Source organism: Bos javanicus, chromosome 2 (assembly GCF_032452875.1).
Source record: "Bos javanicus breed banteng chromosome 2, ARS-OSU_banteng_1.0, whole genome shotgun sequence".
Lineage (NCBI taxonomy): Eukaryota > Metazoa > Chordata > Mammalia > Artiodactyla > Bovidae > Bos > Bos javanicus.
Window position 1 is genome coordinate 112,829,658 of NC_083869.1, and position 18,565 is coordinate 112,848,222.

The window sequence follows — 18,565 nt, forward strand, 5'->3', positions numbered from 1 at the left end:
GATTCCCGGGAGAAGGAAATGGCAACCCACTCCAGTATTCTTGCCTGGAAAATTCCATGGATGGAGGAGCCTGGTGGGCTACAGTTCATGGGGTTGCAAAGAGTAGGACATGACTGAGGGACTTCACCTTCACTTAAATACATTAACTTCAAGGAATCACTTTTTAAAATGTTTAACAAGATAAATTTCTAATAACTGAAAAAAGTTTAAAAATGTGTACTATGAATCTTCAACTTAAAAAGAAAAGTGTTAACTTAGAAATACATCAACTAATGTATCTTTCTTATAGGCTATTATTTTGACTGCTTTATTACAGTCAATACACACTAGGACCCCCTTAATCAATATATATAGTCAAATTTTACTGAACAACATAGGATTCCATTGAGTCAAAGTTCTTATAACTTGTATGTGAGAGGTACACACACTTTGAATCTAGTGAGGTTTAAACTTGCAAAAGCTCCTTCCAAGACTTGGAAACTAATTTTAAGTTCTTTTTATAAAGAGAGTACTGAAGTGTATAAGCTTCAGGGGCCCTGGATTAACCCCTGGGTAATCATTTAAATGGCAAGCTTAGAATTAACTTCCCAATATATTCCTATTAGGAAAGTAAATATCAGAAACTAGTAAATTTTTTTTTTAAACCAGTACTTTTATTATATATTGCAAGGCGGTTTAGTCGCTAAGTTGTGTCTGACTCCATGCGACCCCATGGACTGTGGCCTGCCAGGCTCCTCTGTCCATGGGATTTACCAGACAAATATACTGGAGTGGGTTGCCATTTCCTTCTTCAGAATCCAGCAAGTTTTTGACTGAATATAATTAAGGCAGTGTGATGTAATGGAAAGAACATGATTTTCTGAGTCAGATACACCTGGGATCTAAATCCCAGCTCTGCCCTTCCGTAGGTGTATATGTAATACACATTATTTTACTGGAAATGGCAACCCAGTCCAGTATGCTTGCCTTAAGAATCCCATATACATAGAAGCCTGGTGGGCTACAGTCCATGGGGTCGCAAAGAGTCGGACACGACTACGCGACTTTGACTTCACTCTGAGCCACAGGACAGATTTAAAACAGTTCAGTTCAGCTGCTCAGTCATGTCCAACTCTTTGCGACCCCACAGACAGCAGCACACCAGCCCTCCCTGTCTGTCACCAACTCCTGGAGTTTACCCAAACTCATGTCCATTGAGTTGGTGATGCCATCCAGCCATCTCATCCTCTGTCGTTCCCTCCTCCTCCTGCCCTCAATCTTTCCCAGCATCAGGGTCTTTTCTAATGAGTCAGCTCTTTGTATCAGGTGGCCAAAGCAGTGGAGTTTCAGCTTCAACATCAGTCCTTCAGAAGTAACATCTAAAGATTGTTGTGAGGATTTGAGATTATAGTTCAAACAGCCTAAATCAGAGCCTAGCACAAAGTAGACATTCAACACAATGCAGTTATTAATCTTATAAAGCAATTTCTCATACTATTAAACTGAAAAGGAGAGGGGGAAGAGTTTTTCATTATTACTTTCAAGAGGATAGGGAGAAGAGAAGAGGCTAAGTATTGCTCAGTTAAGAGCTGCTTAAGTAAGAATGACTTGCAATCAGGATGTTAAAGCATTCCTCTTAGAAATGATGGCTTGCTTTTACAGAAAAGCATCTCTAAGGAATCTTGTATTTTCTTAAAGTAGGTAAAAGATATCTCTCTGAAGTCTTTATTCATTTGCTTAGCTGTAACCTTTCTCATCTAAAGAGCAAACTCAGCTCCAAGCCCTACTCAAAGTTCACTTAAATAAACGGAAGTCAAATTAATAAATTTTAATTATATTTTCAACTTTTAAAAAAGAAAGAAGGAATGTTTTCTTGTAGCAAAAGGCTCTGGACTAGTGGTTAAAGCAACTTTAGACTGTTCTCAATTTCTCATTAATGGCAGCAACTTAGGAAAGTAGGACTCTCAACTTTAAAAACACTGGATTGGTCACTGATTCTAAAACAACAGAGAACTTTTTAAAATGAAGTCTTCTATACAAAGAACAATACAAAAATGGCTCTAAATGGCTAGAGAGGGAGATTTCTGAAGATACCTACTCCACCCCTCTTAGGCTTCCTGAGTCCTAGGGCTTCCCTGGTGGCGCGGATGGTAAAGAATCAGCCTGCAATGCAGGAGACCTGGGTTTGATCCCTCGGTTGGGAAGATCCCCTGGAGGAGGGAATGGCAACCCACTCCAGTCTTCTTGCCTGGAGAATCCCCATGGACAGAGGAGCCTGGCGGGCTACTGTCCACGGGGTGGCAAAGAGTCGGACACAACTGAGGAACTAAGCAGAGACCCTGTAAGAGTTTGACAATAACTGTTCTACATTAACACACTACTCTTATGCTTGAAAATACTAACTTTATGATTAGAAAATGATTTTAGCAGTCTCAGTGATGTTACTGTTTATTAGCAAGCACTTTCTAATATTATTTCTTTTATTCCTCACAATTAATCTGTGAGAAAGATTGCTATAGTGCCCATCTAAAAGATGGGAAAACGAACTATAAAGAGTCTGTCAGCTCATTCACTCAACATTGTTGGTTGCTACTGTAAAGCACTGACAAAGATCAATAAAAGAGATCTGCTGCCTTCTCTAAAGAAAATCATATTCTAATACAGGAGATACTGACTATTCTCTGAAGATGGGGCTATAAAAGGAGATGGAATGGTAGTTACCATGGTAGAGAAGACAGAAAAAGGAACATCCTACTTCTCTGAGACCCAAGGGAAGGAGTTGAGAATAAGTAAAGATACAGGTTAATGAATGAAACTGCAAGAGATCAAAGCTGAAGGTACTTACACAAGATAACTTTGGTAGTTACATTTCCTGAAGAAGAGAGATAAGAGAATTCTCAATAAAGAGCTTGAGGACAATGACTAAAGTTTGAAATAGTTCAAGCAGGAAAAAGGGAGCCAAAGCTCACAGGGACACAAAAAATTGCCCAGAGGCACTGAAAAGTCCAGCAAGGTTAGAGACCACAATCTTGTAATTTTCTCCAGGAGTACCCAATAGTCTTAAAAAATATGAGCAGTGAAGACAGATGAATGGAATGGTTCAAGATGCTTTTTGCTGATATTTCTGGCCTTACCCTGGGAGACAACAGGAAAGAAGTGGCAACTGGTATCAGGCCCCACATCCTGGGAGAATGAAAAGGGTCTTCTTGAGATCCCACAGCACATTTAATGTGAGAAGAAAACAAGCAACACGTAGGATAGAATAATTCAATAATAACAGGTTGGATTTATTTATAGTGTTTATTATGTGCCACTTGTAAGAACTTTGTATGTATTAACCCTATCCTTACAACTACCTTATGAGGTAGGTACTACTGCTTTCTTCTCTTTTACAAAAGAGAAAACAGACAGAGGTTAAGTGATTTGCTCAAGTCCTATACGTAATAAATGAAGGAGCTAGGACAGACTGTAGTATGAAGCTTTAAGATTTCTAAAGTAGCGGATAACAAGTTTCAAGACAGAGTGAAGACCACAGTAATAGAGAAGAGGCCAGATCTGTCCCATCGTTACCATTTAGTGCCAGTAGGAACACGTAATAAACATGTATTAAAATAAATAAATGAATGCCTGCCCACACACACTGGATAAAGTTAGTTTAAACTAGAGAGAATATCTGTGAAGAATGCATGCAAGTCTTCAATGACTGAGGGAGCATGTGGAAGAAGTTAGGAGACAGTCACAGGAATCACTCAAAGAACGGTACAGAAGGGCCCAAGCCGCAAGAGTGATAGATGTTGCAATCATTAGCATCTGGGCCCAATGATTCATGGATTATAAGGAAAGAGGACACCTCAATTCAAGAAGATAAGCCTGTATCCTCAGGTCAAAGGTAAATTACAGATGAAAAGAGGGTGAAGAATTCCCAGAACAGGTAGAGATGACAGATGGTAGTCAATCTGCCGAGAAAGAAGGGCCTTACCAGCTATGGTTAACTGGCTGGGAGGAAGAAGTCATGGTGGAGGGAGTAAAATGTAGAGAAAGCTAGTGAACAGAAAAGACTAGGCTAGCAAGTAAGTCTTCCGACACGCAATCCAAAGTAACTGCTAATACATACCTACATCTTTACTTTCAAGTCACTGTTTTAGGAGACTAGGCTAACTAACCTTTAAGGAAAAGTGCCACATGATCAGTAATGACCTACAAATTAAGGCTTCACTTACAGCTGAAAGAGTTCAAATATTTTGGAATACTCCCAGAATCGACTTAGCTAAGTCATTGATTACTGTGGTTTGGCTTCAAGGACTAGTTTCTCATTTAATCAATCATTTCACTAACCATCCACACTGTGTCTAACACTTCAAGATTGAAAAGGGGATCTGGTATAAACTTTGGGCAGGAACCATAACCTAGTTCATGAGTGAAAAAAAAAAAAAAGAGGGTGGAAGAAAAGAAGGAAGGAAATAAAAACAAAATGTACTTTTAGATAAACACTTAATGTACATATCTGGAGTAGGAAATGGCAGCCCGCTTGCCTGGAGAATCCCATGGACAGAGGAGCCTGGCGGGCTACAGTCTAAGGGGTCACAAAGAGTTGGGACATGACTGAGCGACTAACACTTCCTTTAATGTACATATTAGAATGTACACACCAAGTGAGTGTTTACTCCTTCAATAAAGTTATCCCAGAAAGGTTATACACTTACCCCAATGAGTAACCATCACTATCGTATTTTCTCTTTTCAATCTACCCCCACCCCACAAGAGCCAGTGGCATTCTTTTCAAACACCCCAGCAGTGACCAAACCCATATACTTTGAGACTGATTTCTTAATGTGGTCCACAAATTGAATCTATAAGCTTCTCAAAACCTAAGTTCTAAAAATTTAAGTACCCAAAACTGGCAGCATCACTAAAATAACTGTATAAATAAAATTACTTGCAAAAATAACCTTCAATTTTAACATAAATTGTGGCATGAGTGCTCACTTAGTTGTGTCCAACCCTGGCGATCCCATGGACTGTGTAGCCCACCAGGCTCCGCAGTCCATGGAATTTTCCAGGCAAGAATACCGAAGTGCGGTGCCATGCCCGTCTCCAAAACTGTGGCAGAATCATGACTAAATACTGGTATAACAATTGTTCACTGTATGTTAGATCCAGTTCTAATGCTTGACTCTCTTTATCTCACAACAGGCATGTAAGACAGGCCCTACAACCTCATTTTACAGAGGAGAAAACTGAGGTTAGAAGTGGTTAAGTAACGTGTTAAAGGTCACACAACTAGAAAGAGGCACAGCTGACATTTAAACTCTGATAGTGTATGAGCCCACACTCATGCTCTCTAGTCTTTTTACTTTTTAGTCAGGTTTCTAAACCTATGCTGAATACTCAAATGTGAAACTAAATGAAAATTCCCTACAGACTATCCATGGTTTTATATGTAGGCAAAGAAATAAAAATTAAAACATTCAAGTACTATTTTTTCACCTATGAAATTAAAGATATCTTATCTAAGACACTGTTACAGGGTAGAAGTACAACCTTGAGAGATATAATTAATTCCTACAGCCTTCACTTTAGAGCCAGACTGCCTAGGTTAAAAAGAACCTTAGGTTCTGCTACTTCCAAGCAAAGTGACCTTAAGCAAATTACTTAACATCTGAAGACCTCTTTTGTAAAAAAGATGATAATAGAACCCTATAGAGTTATGCAAATTAAATTAGTTTACACATGCAAAGCAGAGAGAGCAGTGTGTGGCACATTATAAGCATTCAGCAAGTGGAACTATTATTATTCCTACCTTTCTGGAGGTCAATGTGGTTGGTCAATGTATCAGTTATGTTGAGTCCAGTAATTCCATAATCATAAGTGAAAAAGTGAAACTGTTTAGTCCCTCAGTCATGTCCAACTCTTTGCAAGCCCATGGACTGTATAACCTGCCAGGCTCCTTTGTGCATGGAATTCTCCAGGCTAGGAATACTGGAGTAGAGAGCCATTCCCTTCTCCAGGGATCTTCCCTACCCAGGGATTCAACCCAGGTCTCCTGCATTGCAGGCAGATTCTTTACTGTCTGAGCCACCAGGGAAGCTCCTAAATAATCACAGTTGCATTCTTTGTAATAGAGAAAGCATGTATTCACTGGAATCAATCAAACCTGTCAGCAAGGAAATGGATAAGCCAAAGTACTGCAGATTCAAAATCATGTTTTTGATATATTTAACATGGAAATAAATATATATAGTACAGAAATAAAATTAATGGAAATAAAATAAATATAGTAAGATACTGTATTTAAAAGGCAGTATATAAAAAGATGGTACCTCAATTTTACTGTGTGCTTACACATGTATGAAAGATTATAAGGAAACACATCAAAAGGTTAATACAGCTTACTTTCAAGTGGCAGGGTTACAGGTGATTATCTATTACTTTACTTAGAAGTTCAGATACTTATTAAGTTTTCTATCATGAATATGCATCACTTTTACAACTAGAAAACCTACTAAAATGAATTCATAGCTTTGCTAGACTACAACTGAATAATTTTCACAATATACTTACAGACATTAACTGTAATTCATGTTTCAGCTCAGTGATTACTTACTAGTAGCACCTTTTTTGTTGACTTTATAATGATAAACAAGAACTATTATGAAAGTTCCGTTATTTAAAGCTATAAATTGTCCAATAACTTTTTTTTTGGGGGGGGGGTGTAATTAGTTTATTTAGGAAATGATCCTAAGAAGCACAGTGAGCAAGTGAGGAAGTGAGATAGGAAATGAAGGAGAGACAATGGACAGAGCATGAATGACATTTCAGATTTGGGTTCTAGAACTAGGGCTCAGTTCTGTTGGGGGCGAGGTGTGAATAGTCTATAAAGGGCATACATCACCTTGTCCCACCTAAGGGCAAGGAAGCTGGGGCACATATCCACTAGCTTCCTCCTCCCCTGGGCTGAGGGATGCTCCTCTGCAGTGGCCAAGGATGCCAGGACCAGAGAAAACCCTGAGGCACAGAGTGGCTGAAAGCCATTGGCCTGGATGTGACCTGTCTGGAGGTGACCTCCAGGATGAGTAGACTATGAGTGGGCTGTGGACAACTGTGGCTACATAGGCTGTGCCTTCTTCCTTGCTGTATCCTTAGCACCCAGGCAGCGCTTGGCACATCATGGATGTTCAATAACCACTAGTTGAATGAGCAGATGGATAAATGAAGAGCACATATGCACAAATACAGCTTAATGGTTCCTCAAATGCTGCTCAGTTGTCAAAAAACTTTTGCGATCATTTGAAACCAGCTCAAGTGTCAGTGACAGTGGATATTAGTGGGCAGGGCAAGATAATCTGCTTGCGGTTTGAAGTCCTTGACCAGAGTAGGTGGGAAACAAGCAGCAGGGCCATCAAGTCCAAAAGAAAGGGAAGCTCCCTATAAAGCACCTTGGAAATCATAAAGTGGATGTAAACCAAAGATGTTATTGTATTATTACTTCTTTTCCTGGGTGTTCCTGGGCACAGGGGATTCAGAACCCCACTGAGGTGCCTGTTGTTATGAAACTTTGGTAGTTAGACAAGTCGTAACTATTATATTGAATCACAATTTGCCTCCTAATTGCTCATTAGTTTCCAATGGCTTCAAATGACACTTCATCTCTGTTAACTGTGGTTCGGTGGCTCACAGTTTCTGTGTGTTATCGTCCTCACCTGTAAAGTGCCTATGATAACACTGCATAAGACCTGGACTCTGCCTTTCAACCGCATCATTCAAATTCAGAACTTTTATAAAAATCTAGCAAAACTTCAAAATTTTGTTTTGCTGTTAAGATTAACAGATAATTTTTTTTCGAATAACAGCAAAAAATTATCTCTGAGGTCTCCCAATTTATAACACAATGAGAAGATACACTATTTTTTCTAGCCTTAATTATATAATCTTGTTGAAATAGAGAAAACACTATTATTACCTAGCTGCATTTAATGAATGAAACTTTCTCTATTTTGTTTGAATGAACTTATTGTGTGACTACTGTATTATTTAACAAGTCAAATTCACACATTATACTCTATACTATTAAAACTGTTTCAAATTCAGTAACTTTAGTACTAATAATTTGGTAGTAATAATTTTCTTGGCTCCTCAGAACTGCTGTCTAAGATAATACAAAATAGACACTTTGTAACTACTTATCTTTTTATTTTTAAGCTTCTAAAGCCTGTGAGGTACTAACTATAACAGCTGGCTGTCCTAAAACCATTAAATAGAAAAAAAAATCAGTCTAAGTGAAAGCAATACTTTAATGAATGCTGTATCTCCATAACATCCCTATAAGAAAATATTAAAGAATAAAAAACAAACCAAACTTGAGAGGTTAATTCCGCACCCTGTGTGATTTGCAAAACTCTTATTCAATCTCTCTGTATGTACAGTCCAGGTAGTAAATAAACCTATTTTGAACATTAAAGCTGTTCCCTTAAATCTAACAAATATCACTACAGCTAGGACAAACAAAAACATTAACTTTCCCTCTTGTCCTTAAATTCTTGTGCTCTTAAGTATTTAAGACCATAACAAATGAGTATCAGTCATTCTGTGGGTTCCATTTAACAATAACTTCTCTTATTGTCCATGCCACACAGGTGGTGCTCATCTAGAATTACTGCATGCACATCACAGACAGAGATTCCTTATCATGATTGACGATGCTTCTATAAACCAGTAAGTGAAACCATTTTCAGATCACATTCTAATGAAAATCACTTTCACAATTTGTCTCCTAAACTCTGAAGTCTAAGTCAAAAAAGGCAAATCAGAGGAGACCAGTATTCCCATTCAACCATATCCCCTCCAATACAATCAAGCTTTTCAAGCCCATGTGGACAAACAACCCAACTACAGTACAGACGGTGAGGAATGACTATTATAAAGATAAGAACAAAAAGTTCACCTGACAGCAACTAATCCTACAGAGTGAAACACATGGCAACAGCAAGGAAATAAGGGCAGGAACTTCTTGGGACAGCATTCTTTGGTCCAAAGCCACAGAGTTTCCAGGAGTTTCACAACTACAGCTTCCTTTCTTAAAAAAGTGTTGTGTCACTTGCTGTCATTTTGGGTACCAAAAAACTCCGAAAGATATGAGATGCTATATATTTTGTCCACTGCAGCAAAGTTTACAAACTGGAATAAAATATTTCCTCCATCGTCAATCTGTTACATACAGAAAGTTCTGCATTGTTTTCCATCTTAAAAAGAACCAACTTCTCAGAACCTGATTTTATTGATGAGACTACAGCTGGGGTAGGTTTACACATTTACAAAATATCCTGTACCATCACTTACTATTTTGTAAAGATAACAAAACAATCTTCAAACATATTTTTACACTGTTTCACCGATCAGTTTTATAAAACACTTTGAAAGGAGTATTTGAGGCCTCTGCTTACACTACAATTTCCCTTAGAGTAGCTGTTTATCTCAAATGGTAAAATATAGTAGTTTTGCACACATGAATACACAATTCCATATTTTCTTTATGGAATAACATGCATTTATTACTTCTGACTTGCAATCCATGCAGACTACAGTTAGGTAAATGACTGCTAACCTGGAAGGAAAAAAAAATTCTGAAAGTCTGTAAGTATTCATTTACCAAATAATCAGTGAAATATCACACCACTGAGGTTTTATGTAGCCATTCTTAATGAAAGTTCATGGTTCTCATTGTAGGAACTACTTATGAGTAATGTTAATACCCATGAGAAAATTGAAAACTCTTAGACACTTTTAAAAATTAGCAGATACTAAGTACTGAATATCAAACACTAGCTACTTGCAAACTTCATTTAAGGATTTTAGACAAACTTAAGAGGGCAACAAATTACAGATAAGAAAAGGCCTACATTAGCTCATGACCATAATGCTCCTGAAAACAAGTCAGTTTCAGTGCTGTGTGGTAACCTGTCACATACTCTGATACTCTTTAGCTAAAAGAAGAACAAAATTCTCTCCCACAGCTTCTTCCCAACAGTACAAGATCCAGAAAAGAGGGATATTGTTTTCTGAAGCTATACTGATACATCCCAAGACCCCAGAACAGTACCTGGCACACAGTCCTCAGTATTTCCTAAATGAATGGAGTGGAAGAACAGGTAGGGACAGGCAAACCAAGAGATCAAAGAGTTGATTACACATAGATAAAGACAGAGCTGATTAATCAGAATATCCACAACAGTGAGTTGATGTCAAGTGTAAGCTATTTCACCTTTTAACAATAATCTGTATTAGAAGTCAGACTTCAAGAATAGCAAACTTTTCTTAAAAATGTATAAAATTATTTTAAATTCTGAATAATTCTAGATTCTGCTCACTTAGTAGGAACTGATTCAGTAGGAAAACTATCCCTACTCACGAATTCATAAACCCAGTTCATTGTTTATCATTATAAAGGAAAACGTGCAAGTGAACTTCATTAGTGCTCTTCTGTCAACATTTCTTACTTTCTTTGTACTTTCTCACGATTACTTAAGGAAAAAAACTTCAGAAATTAAAAATCCCTTTAATGTGCATTAAAACATCTAATTCTCCTGATTATATCCTACCTTTATTTACGTAAAGTCCCAAGAGTTTTCACATAGGCATTAACATTTTTCTTATTACCATCTGGGAATTCTGCATCAGGTGTATTTTTTCGAAAGAATTCAGGGAGGTCCTCAAGTTTTCTAAGTCAGTTTCTTACTCAACTAGGACAATTATATTAATCTCTCCACTAAAGTGCGAACTACACTTTAGAAAAAGCATGCTTTAAGAAGTGAATACAAACCCTCTCTTCAATGCCCCCCACCACACAATATAATGTGCTTGTGATTCTAAGACAGGAAACCACAGCTTCTTCTCTAGTTTTCCTGGTTTAAAATCTTCTATTCAATTGCTAGTTTGTCCACCTTGACGTCTACTTGTTACAGAAGCGGCCATGAGCAAGTATGTCCAGTTTCTCTGTCCCAAGAGTACACTCTAATTGCTTGCCATTGGCTATCTGATTCAGATATGACATCCAAAGTTATACCCTGTAATACTAAACACCGCAGGGGTATGACTTAATTTAAGGCCAAAAAAGTTTCTAAACAAAAATACTTTTGCTGTCACTAAAACCTAGAGTAAAGCAACTCACGGTGGTGACTACTTATTCTTTTGGGCTTCCATGGCTAAGAAATGAAGAACCAATCGTCCCATTTGTTTTCTCTTACTTCCCCTTGATGCCTAGGCCATTCCTGCACAGGAGAGTTTGTAAAGTGCATTGGAAGGTTGCGGATGAAAGATTCTGTAAACACACCGACGTTGTTAGTGTATTACTACAGAGCATTACGCGGAACGTCTGTCAACGCGTCGAGGGTAGGTGAACGGCAGAGCCCTTCCTGGGGAGGGGAAGAGCGGGAGAGGTCCGTCCCCGGCATCTTTTAGCAGGCCATCCTTTAGGCATGGTGATTTTTTTTTCAACTGCTGCGAAACCTCACGTGAAAAGTTACACACACGCCCCACACCGGGAGGACGTAGACGGTCCCCGTCCCTGCAGGGCTGGGAGCCCCGGGGACCGAGCAGGAGCGGGGTGCTAGGGGTTGGGCCTACACCCCAAGAGCGCGGCGAGGTGCCGGGACCGGCCGAGGGGCCCCGGCCGCAGCCGACGCCCGCGGGGCGACCGGAGGCGCAGCTCTGGGGCGGGGGCGCGGCGCCGGCCTCGGACGCCGGGGGCGCGGGGAACGGCCCGGGAAGGCGGCCGCGCCGGGGCCCCGCGCCGCCCCGTTGCCGGGAAGGCTCGCGCCCCGCGGCCGGCGGCGTGGGGGATGGGAGGCCGGGCCTGCGGCCTGTTGGGGGGGAGTTCAGCCCGGGCCTCGCGTGCGGCTGTCGGCCGGGCCCCCAGACCCCGGGTCCCAAGCGCCGAGAAGAGACTCACCGGAAAGGCCCGGATCCGCATCTTGGTGTCCTTCCGGCTGCCCGTGCCTTTGCTCAGATTCGACATGGTGCTCGTCCCCTCCCCGGCGGCGGCTTCGGGTCGCACTCCGAGGCGCCGGTGTCACATTTAAGGCGGGCGGGCAGGCGAGGGGCGACGCTGGGGGCGGCGGCGGCGGCGCGGCCCCCGGGCTGGGCTGGGGAGCTGGCCGGCCCCTGGACGGCCGCGGCGGGGGCAGCGGCGGCTCGGTCTCCGGCGGCTCGGGCTCGGCTGGGGGACTGCGCTGGCGCGGCGGCTCCGCGGGGTCCCCCTCACGCCCGGCTCGGCTCCCTTTATCGCGCTCCTCCGCGATGGCGGCGGCGGCGGCGACGGACAAACATCTCACTGCGCAGGCCGAACGTCCTCCTCCTCCTCCTTCTCCTCCTCCGCCTCAGCGAGACGAGATCCGGCCCAGAGGGTGGAGAGGGGAGGAGGGAGGGAGGAGAGCCGGAGAGTGGAGAGATTGGGGGGAGGGGGGGTGGGAGGACAGGAGGGGGAGGCGGGCGGCCGCGGCAGGAGGAGGGGGACGCTCAAGTCTCGCGAGAAGAGGGCGAGCGCGCTTTCCCGGGCGGGGCGGGGCGAAGCCTGCGAGTGGGAGGGGGCAACGGGAGAGGAGGAAGGGAACGGGGATTTGGGGAGGTGGGAGGGGCCAGCGGGGAGGAGAGGTAGGAAAGGGGCGGCACTGAGGAGGGAGGAGTGAGCTTACTTTTTGAAAGGGGAGCGTTGGAGACCGGATCCTGGGTGAAGGGGCTGCTGATTGGTGGAGCGCCGGCGAGGGGGCGGGGTCCTGTTCACGTGGACCGAGTGGGCGGGGGAAGTTCCGAGAGCCGGAGCCGGACTGTAGTAGGCAGTGTTCGGCTCTGCTTAGCTGGGCCGACTTGGATGGGCTGGGCTAGAGCGGGAGGAGGGTAGTCTCGGGGTGGAGCGTAGGGTGCTAGGTGGATAACCACGTCCTGAAACTGGTTCCTGTGTTTTTCTAGGGCATGTGGACTAGGGATGGATACTTGACCAGAAGCCAGAAAGTTGAAAGAAGAGTTTGTGCAGGAGTTATTAATATATGCAGTGTCAGAAAGTAGAGTCCTCTATGCCTAACAAGGTATTCGGATTGGATGTGCACACTCCAGCTGTCAGGATTGAGGGGTGGAAATCCATAAAATTTCCTTAAACTGCACAAGCTCTTGATTCACTATTGTCTGAGACCTAGAACTTACTAGTATTAAAATTTGTATTTCTTTGCCATTGAAATAACAGCTCCCTTAACGCAGTGCAATATTTTGGTAAATGGTGTTAAATATAAAATAGAATGATAGAAACCTAACCTTAACCTGCCAAATCATTTTTACCATTTCAAGAGTATGATACATTTTGAAAGCCAAAATTTTTGTCTTTCATTTCAGTTTGCTGATAATTTGGGGGAATAAAAGTTTGGCATTGCATTCAAAAAGTCTAGTTTGATTCATCAGTTTTGCTTTTCAGTATGAATTTTACATCCTAATTTACTTCTTTGTATTGTTATATTTGGATTTCTGACTGCAGAGGAATATGTGAGTTCCCACTAAAGTTTACGATATCATTTTAAGTAAGAACCTGTTGTTGGAATGAATATTAATAGAATATTAATACTTTTAAATTTTATTTTTAATGCCTTTTTTAAGATGAAGTTTAAATCTTTTTAAGCATTTGGACTCTGGGGGTTTTTATTTTATTTTTTTTAATAAATGAACTGGAATATACCTTTTTGATTTGTTCACTGTAAGGTTGGATTTTCCCTAAATTAACTTAATCCTGATAACTAGATTCACCAGTGTTGTGCTTTCACCCCTTACTTGGTTGAAATGCCCCATTGAAAACATTTTCTTGTTTTGTTTTCTGGTATTTGCTAATAAAACAGAGCTTAAGAAACAAGGATATTGCTTGAAGCAATATCTATGTAAATACTGAAGCTAAAAATATGTCAAGAATTTTGTTGATAAGCTAACAATGGGAGGGACTCTGATTTAAATAATGGCAACCCACTCCAGTACTCTTGTCTGGAAAATCCCATGGATGGAAGAGCCTGGTAGGCTACAGTCCATGGGGTCGCAAAGAGTCGGACAAGACTGAGTGACTTCACCGTACTAAAGCTCAGTTGGTAGAGAATCTGCCTGCAGTGCAGGAGACCCCGGTTCGATTCCTGGGTCAGGAAGATCCCCTGGAGAAGGGAAAGGCTACCCACTCCAGTATTCTGGCCTAGAGAATTCCATGGAAAGTCCATGGGGTCGCAAAGAGTCGGACACGACTGAGCCACTTTCACTTCACTTCACATGAGTCTTGGATAGAAGTTTATAATCTGTGTGCTGATTGAACCTTCATTTCCATAATCATTAGATGATACTAACAACCAATGTTTTTGTATTGGTTGCAGGGTCAGGTGGCTCAGTTTCTTTCTAATGTAAGAAGACTGCTCTGTCCAAGGGATCATCCAGGCGAAAATCCTGGAGTAGGTTGCCATGCCCTCCTCCAGGGGATCTTCCTGACCCAGGGATCAAACCCACTTCTGCATTGCAGGAGGATTCTTTTTTCACTGAACCACCTGGGAAGCCCTTCTACTCTTTCACTGGATGTATTCTGTGTCTTTAGGGGCAAGGGCTAGGCTGTTTGTCTAGAGTTCCTTATCTGTGAAATGGAGATAAAAAGAATGTTTCTTCCTTGGGCTACTCAAATTTAGATGATAAATACATTTTTTAAAACCCTGAAAGCAGTGTTCAGCACAGAGTAGTCACTCAAAACCTGTTGGCTGCTATTATCTTTGGTAATTAAGGCCCAGCTTATACTGTCTTCCTTTATTCAATATGTAGGTTTCTTTAAGAATGCTGTATGCTTTTACAAAATGAATCTTACTTGGATTTCAGAAACCAATAAAGTAGTTTTTTCAAACATTAGAGAACCAGTGTTATTTGGCAAGTAAGAGTATTAAAGGGCTTCCCAGGTGGCTCAGTGGTGAAGAATCCCCCTGCCAACGCAGGAGTCACAGGAGATGCCAGTTTGATCCTTGGGCTGGGAAAATCCCCCAGAGAAGGACGTGGCAATCCACTTCAGTATTCTTGCCCAGGAAATCCCAAGGACAGAGGAGCCTGGCAGGCTACAATCCATCGTGTGGCAAAAGAGTTGAGCGCTGACTTAGCCAGTAAAACAGCAACAACAAAGAGCATTAAAAGAAAATAAGTAACCGGAAGTATAGACTAGCTTCATTATTTTATTTTGCTTTTGTATGTATTTTAACCACAGAAATGGAGGAAGATCAGTTTGTGAATGAAGAACAGTTCTTTAGAACAATGCATTGAGGTGATTTTTCTTCTTTCAGTGTGAACCTGAGAAAACACCAGCATTAACACCACACTAAAAGCCAGCATTTAGGAAACCCCCCTGTCTTAAAGCATATATCCATGTAATTGTGAAGCGTATAATGTCCTTTTGTTTTGTGAACTCAGATTTTCATATTATGGTTTTACTTAAGCAAAATTTAGCTGCATTTAAAAGAATCACTCTCTACTGTCTCCCTTTAGGTTGTTAACCACAAAGACCCAGAAAAATTCTTAAAAATGAATTTGTCTGCCACTGCCATAAAAAATTCTACTGCTCATTTATTTAAGAAATATTTATTTAATGGCTGCCATATATCGGGCGGTAAGGTAAATAAGACAGATGAGACCTACCATCACATAATATATAGTCCTTCCTCCCTCCGCCATCCCCAAAACTTGGAAACGACAGGTCCACGCTGGATTTGGCAATAACTTTTTTATACACTGTAGTCCAGAAATCAGAGCTTTTCCTTCCTAGAAAATCAACATCCTCAAAATGCCTATGAAATACCCTCTAAAGCAGCAGTAGGCCCCTAGTCCAGTCGTGTTCCCTGCCCTGCAAATAGCAAATGAACGTTCAGGATATTCCTTTTTCTGTCAACTGCCACCTGATCCAGCAGAGAAAGGAGCGCGGGACTAGGAACCAACTAGATGTTACATGCCTGCCAGTTGGTATTCCCACTTATGCTGACCGTGTCCTGACACAGGAGAATTGTGGCCCCATTTCCATTTATTTGCAGGGAGCACGTGCAGTCAGAGAAGCCAGGAGGCTGAGTGGACCAGCCTCTTTTCTACATCCCAGTCTAGAGATGGGCAGTACAGACTGTGAGAAGCCAGTGAAAGGCAATAGCTTCTTCTTGGCCATGAATTTCCAGGTATCCAGGATACCAAGCCACATTAATCACTGCATCATACCTAGTGATTTGATTCTGCAGATATTGCTTATTAAAACAGCTGACAGCCTACCAATTTATTTGGAAAGATCTGCTCATTGGCTTTAAACAGCAAAGGCTGTGTTAGGGGAAGATGCACATTCTTCAAATTGGAAGGGAAAGATCTGTAGATATTATCACGTCCTTGAAAAGAAGGGCTCAACCTACTTTCTTCCTTGTCTCCACCAGGCAACTAGTAAGTATTGTAGGCCATTAAGAGCAGTAGCATTCATGTTTGCTTTATAAGATGACATGTCATAGGAGTATTGGATTGACAACATAATCACAGACATAAAAACTGTAGATCTTTTCTACTCTTTACTGTTTTTTTATATGTATATCATCTATACAAGAGCATGTAAGACCTATGAGCATAGGAAACAAGTTACATCTTGAATTAAAATCTTAAATGCCCGTTGTATCATAAAAACCCATCTCAATTTTTTATCATATGTCATGCTAAACAAAATCATCTCACTGGAAGCTCTGGAAATCTTCTAGTTAGCCTGGACAGTGTTCTGTTTACTCCACATTTATCCAGTAAATTAATATTTTGAAAATAAAAATGTCTATATATACAACCGACAAACCTAATTTAACAGAATACATATTCTCAATTAAAAATTATAGGCATCGTGTCAATGTAATTTTATTTTGAAGACAAATAATTTCCTCTTACTGATAACAGTAACTATATCAAGAATCCTCTGGGGGACAATTATGGATATGTATTGCTCTTTCTTTCGTGATGAGTAAAACGCATGTTGAAATTTATAACTCTTCAGCTCTGTCTTTGTGAAGTAAGTTAATTTTGAAGATGAGATAAAATGCAGTTCCAAAGGACTATAAATGTAAATAGTCTAAATTTTATGCTACATTTAGTAATTGTGTGAACTATAAATACAAGAGTCAACAAATAAAATAGTATTATCTTTCAATTTCTTCAATAAACTGTTTTGAGTTCACAGTAAACCTATATTCTTTATTGTTACATTTTCAATAGTGCTGGTAGAGATGAAGAATTACCTTTAAGAAACTTACAGATTATTGTTTTAAATTGTTGGGGCCGATTTCTAGCCCCAAGTTGATATAATCAATTAATTCCCACCAATAAGTTGATTTGAAGTTAGTTACTGGTATCTGAACCTCCTGGTTCTTGAATGGCTAGTTTTGGGGCAGACAATCCACTGAATGGATGGTTCTAAGAAACGGACAATGTGGACACCCTGTTAAGATGAAACAGGCAACTTTATATCTCACCCAGGTTAAAACCTTGTAAAAATTTTTCATGTATAAGAACTTTAGATATTGTCCTTCTCTGCTAAGGGACTTTGTTGAGAAGTGCTTATCTCTGCATGAACCTTCATTTTTTGGGAAAAGTTGCTTTAGATGCTCATATTGTTAAGGCAGTTTCACGCTATTTTATTAATTTTTATAGTTATGTTTGTGCTTGTTCGGGGGGTGGTACTTCCTATTAGCATCTCTTGATTTCTTGTTTTAAAGGATTCAGCTGTTGAGTGTGGTCTTGGTGGGTAGTGGTGTCCATTTCCTATCGCAATAGCCAAGGGGGCCTGATGCCCACTCTCCACTGCCCAGCTCAACATGGGGATGTATTATGTAGACTCAGGCGAGCGGGCCTTCTCCTTGAGTTGGTGGCTGAAGGACACAGGGACATTTGGTGGGCATACAGGCAGTGGCAGTGGGTGGCCTAGGTGCCTCCCACTGAATGACTTCCGTGTCATTTCTGCTCTTCAGCTTTCCAGAGATCCCTGGGTTCCTGCTTATTCTCCAACCCTGATCTTCCCACCTCCCTGGCCTTTCTGTGACTCCTAACATGCTTTCCCCAATTTCCATTTTCACTTAAAATAGTTAAAGTTTGTTTCCACTGTGTATCAGTCAGGGTCCTGGCAAGAAACAGATGGCTCACTCATACAGGGAAATTGAGGCGAGTTTAATTCAGAAGTTTAATTCAGGCGACTATTTACAGAAGTGTGGGCAGATTTAGGGAGTGACCACAGGATGATGAAGCATCTCAAGACTAACAACAGAAGGGAGGTTTGCATCCCTTCCAGACTAGAAGGGCTATGAGAAATGGCCACCAGAACCTGGAGGCAGAATTCTCTCTGAAGCCTTGGAACAGGGCTGTCTGAGAAGCTGAGACCTTAGGAGAGGACCCAAGCTGCTGGCTTAATAGGGAGGCAGACAGGGGAGAAAATACCCGAGCCTTACTCTTCTCCTTCCTCCAGATTTCTGGCTGGTAACCTCCATTGGATGAAGCTAACTGGAAGCCAGAAGGCAAGGAAGCTCATTAATGGATCCCATAAAGGTTA

The 18,565-nt window shown here is 41.2% G+C and overlaps 1 protein-coding gene across 2 annotated transcripts in view; it reads right to left on the minus strand.

Moving 5' to 3' along the window:
- CUL3 (cullin 3) overlaps positions 1-12,082 on the minus strand; it is a 112,334-nt gene extending 100,252 nt beyond the window's left edge. The window contains exon 1 of one of the 2 annotated variants that reach the window (XM_061386520.1): positions 11,924-12,082. In XM_061386520.1, the coding sequence (XP_061242504.1) occupies positions 11,924-11,989 (66 nt within the window). In that variant the 5' untranslated portion in view covers positions 11,990-12,082. Of the gene's footprint in view, positions 1-11,143; positions 11,718-11,923 lie in introns of those variants that run through there. The other variant, XM_061386525.1, reaches the window with a different exon arrangement.
- Positions 12,083-18,565: the final 6,483 nt, after the last annotated feature.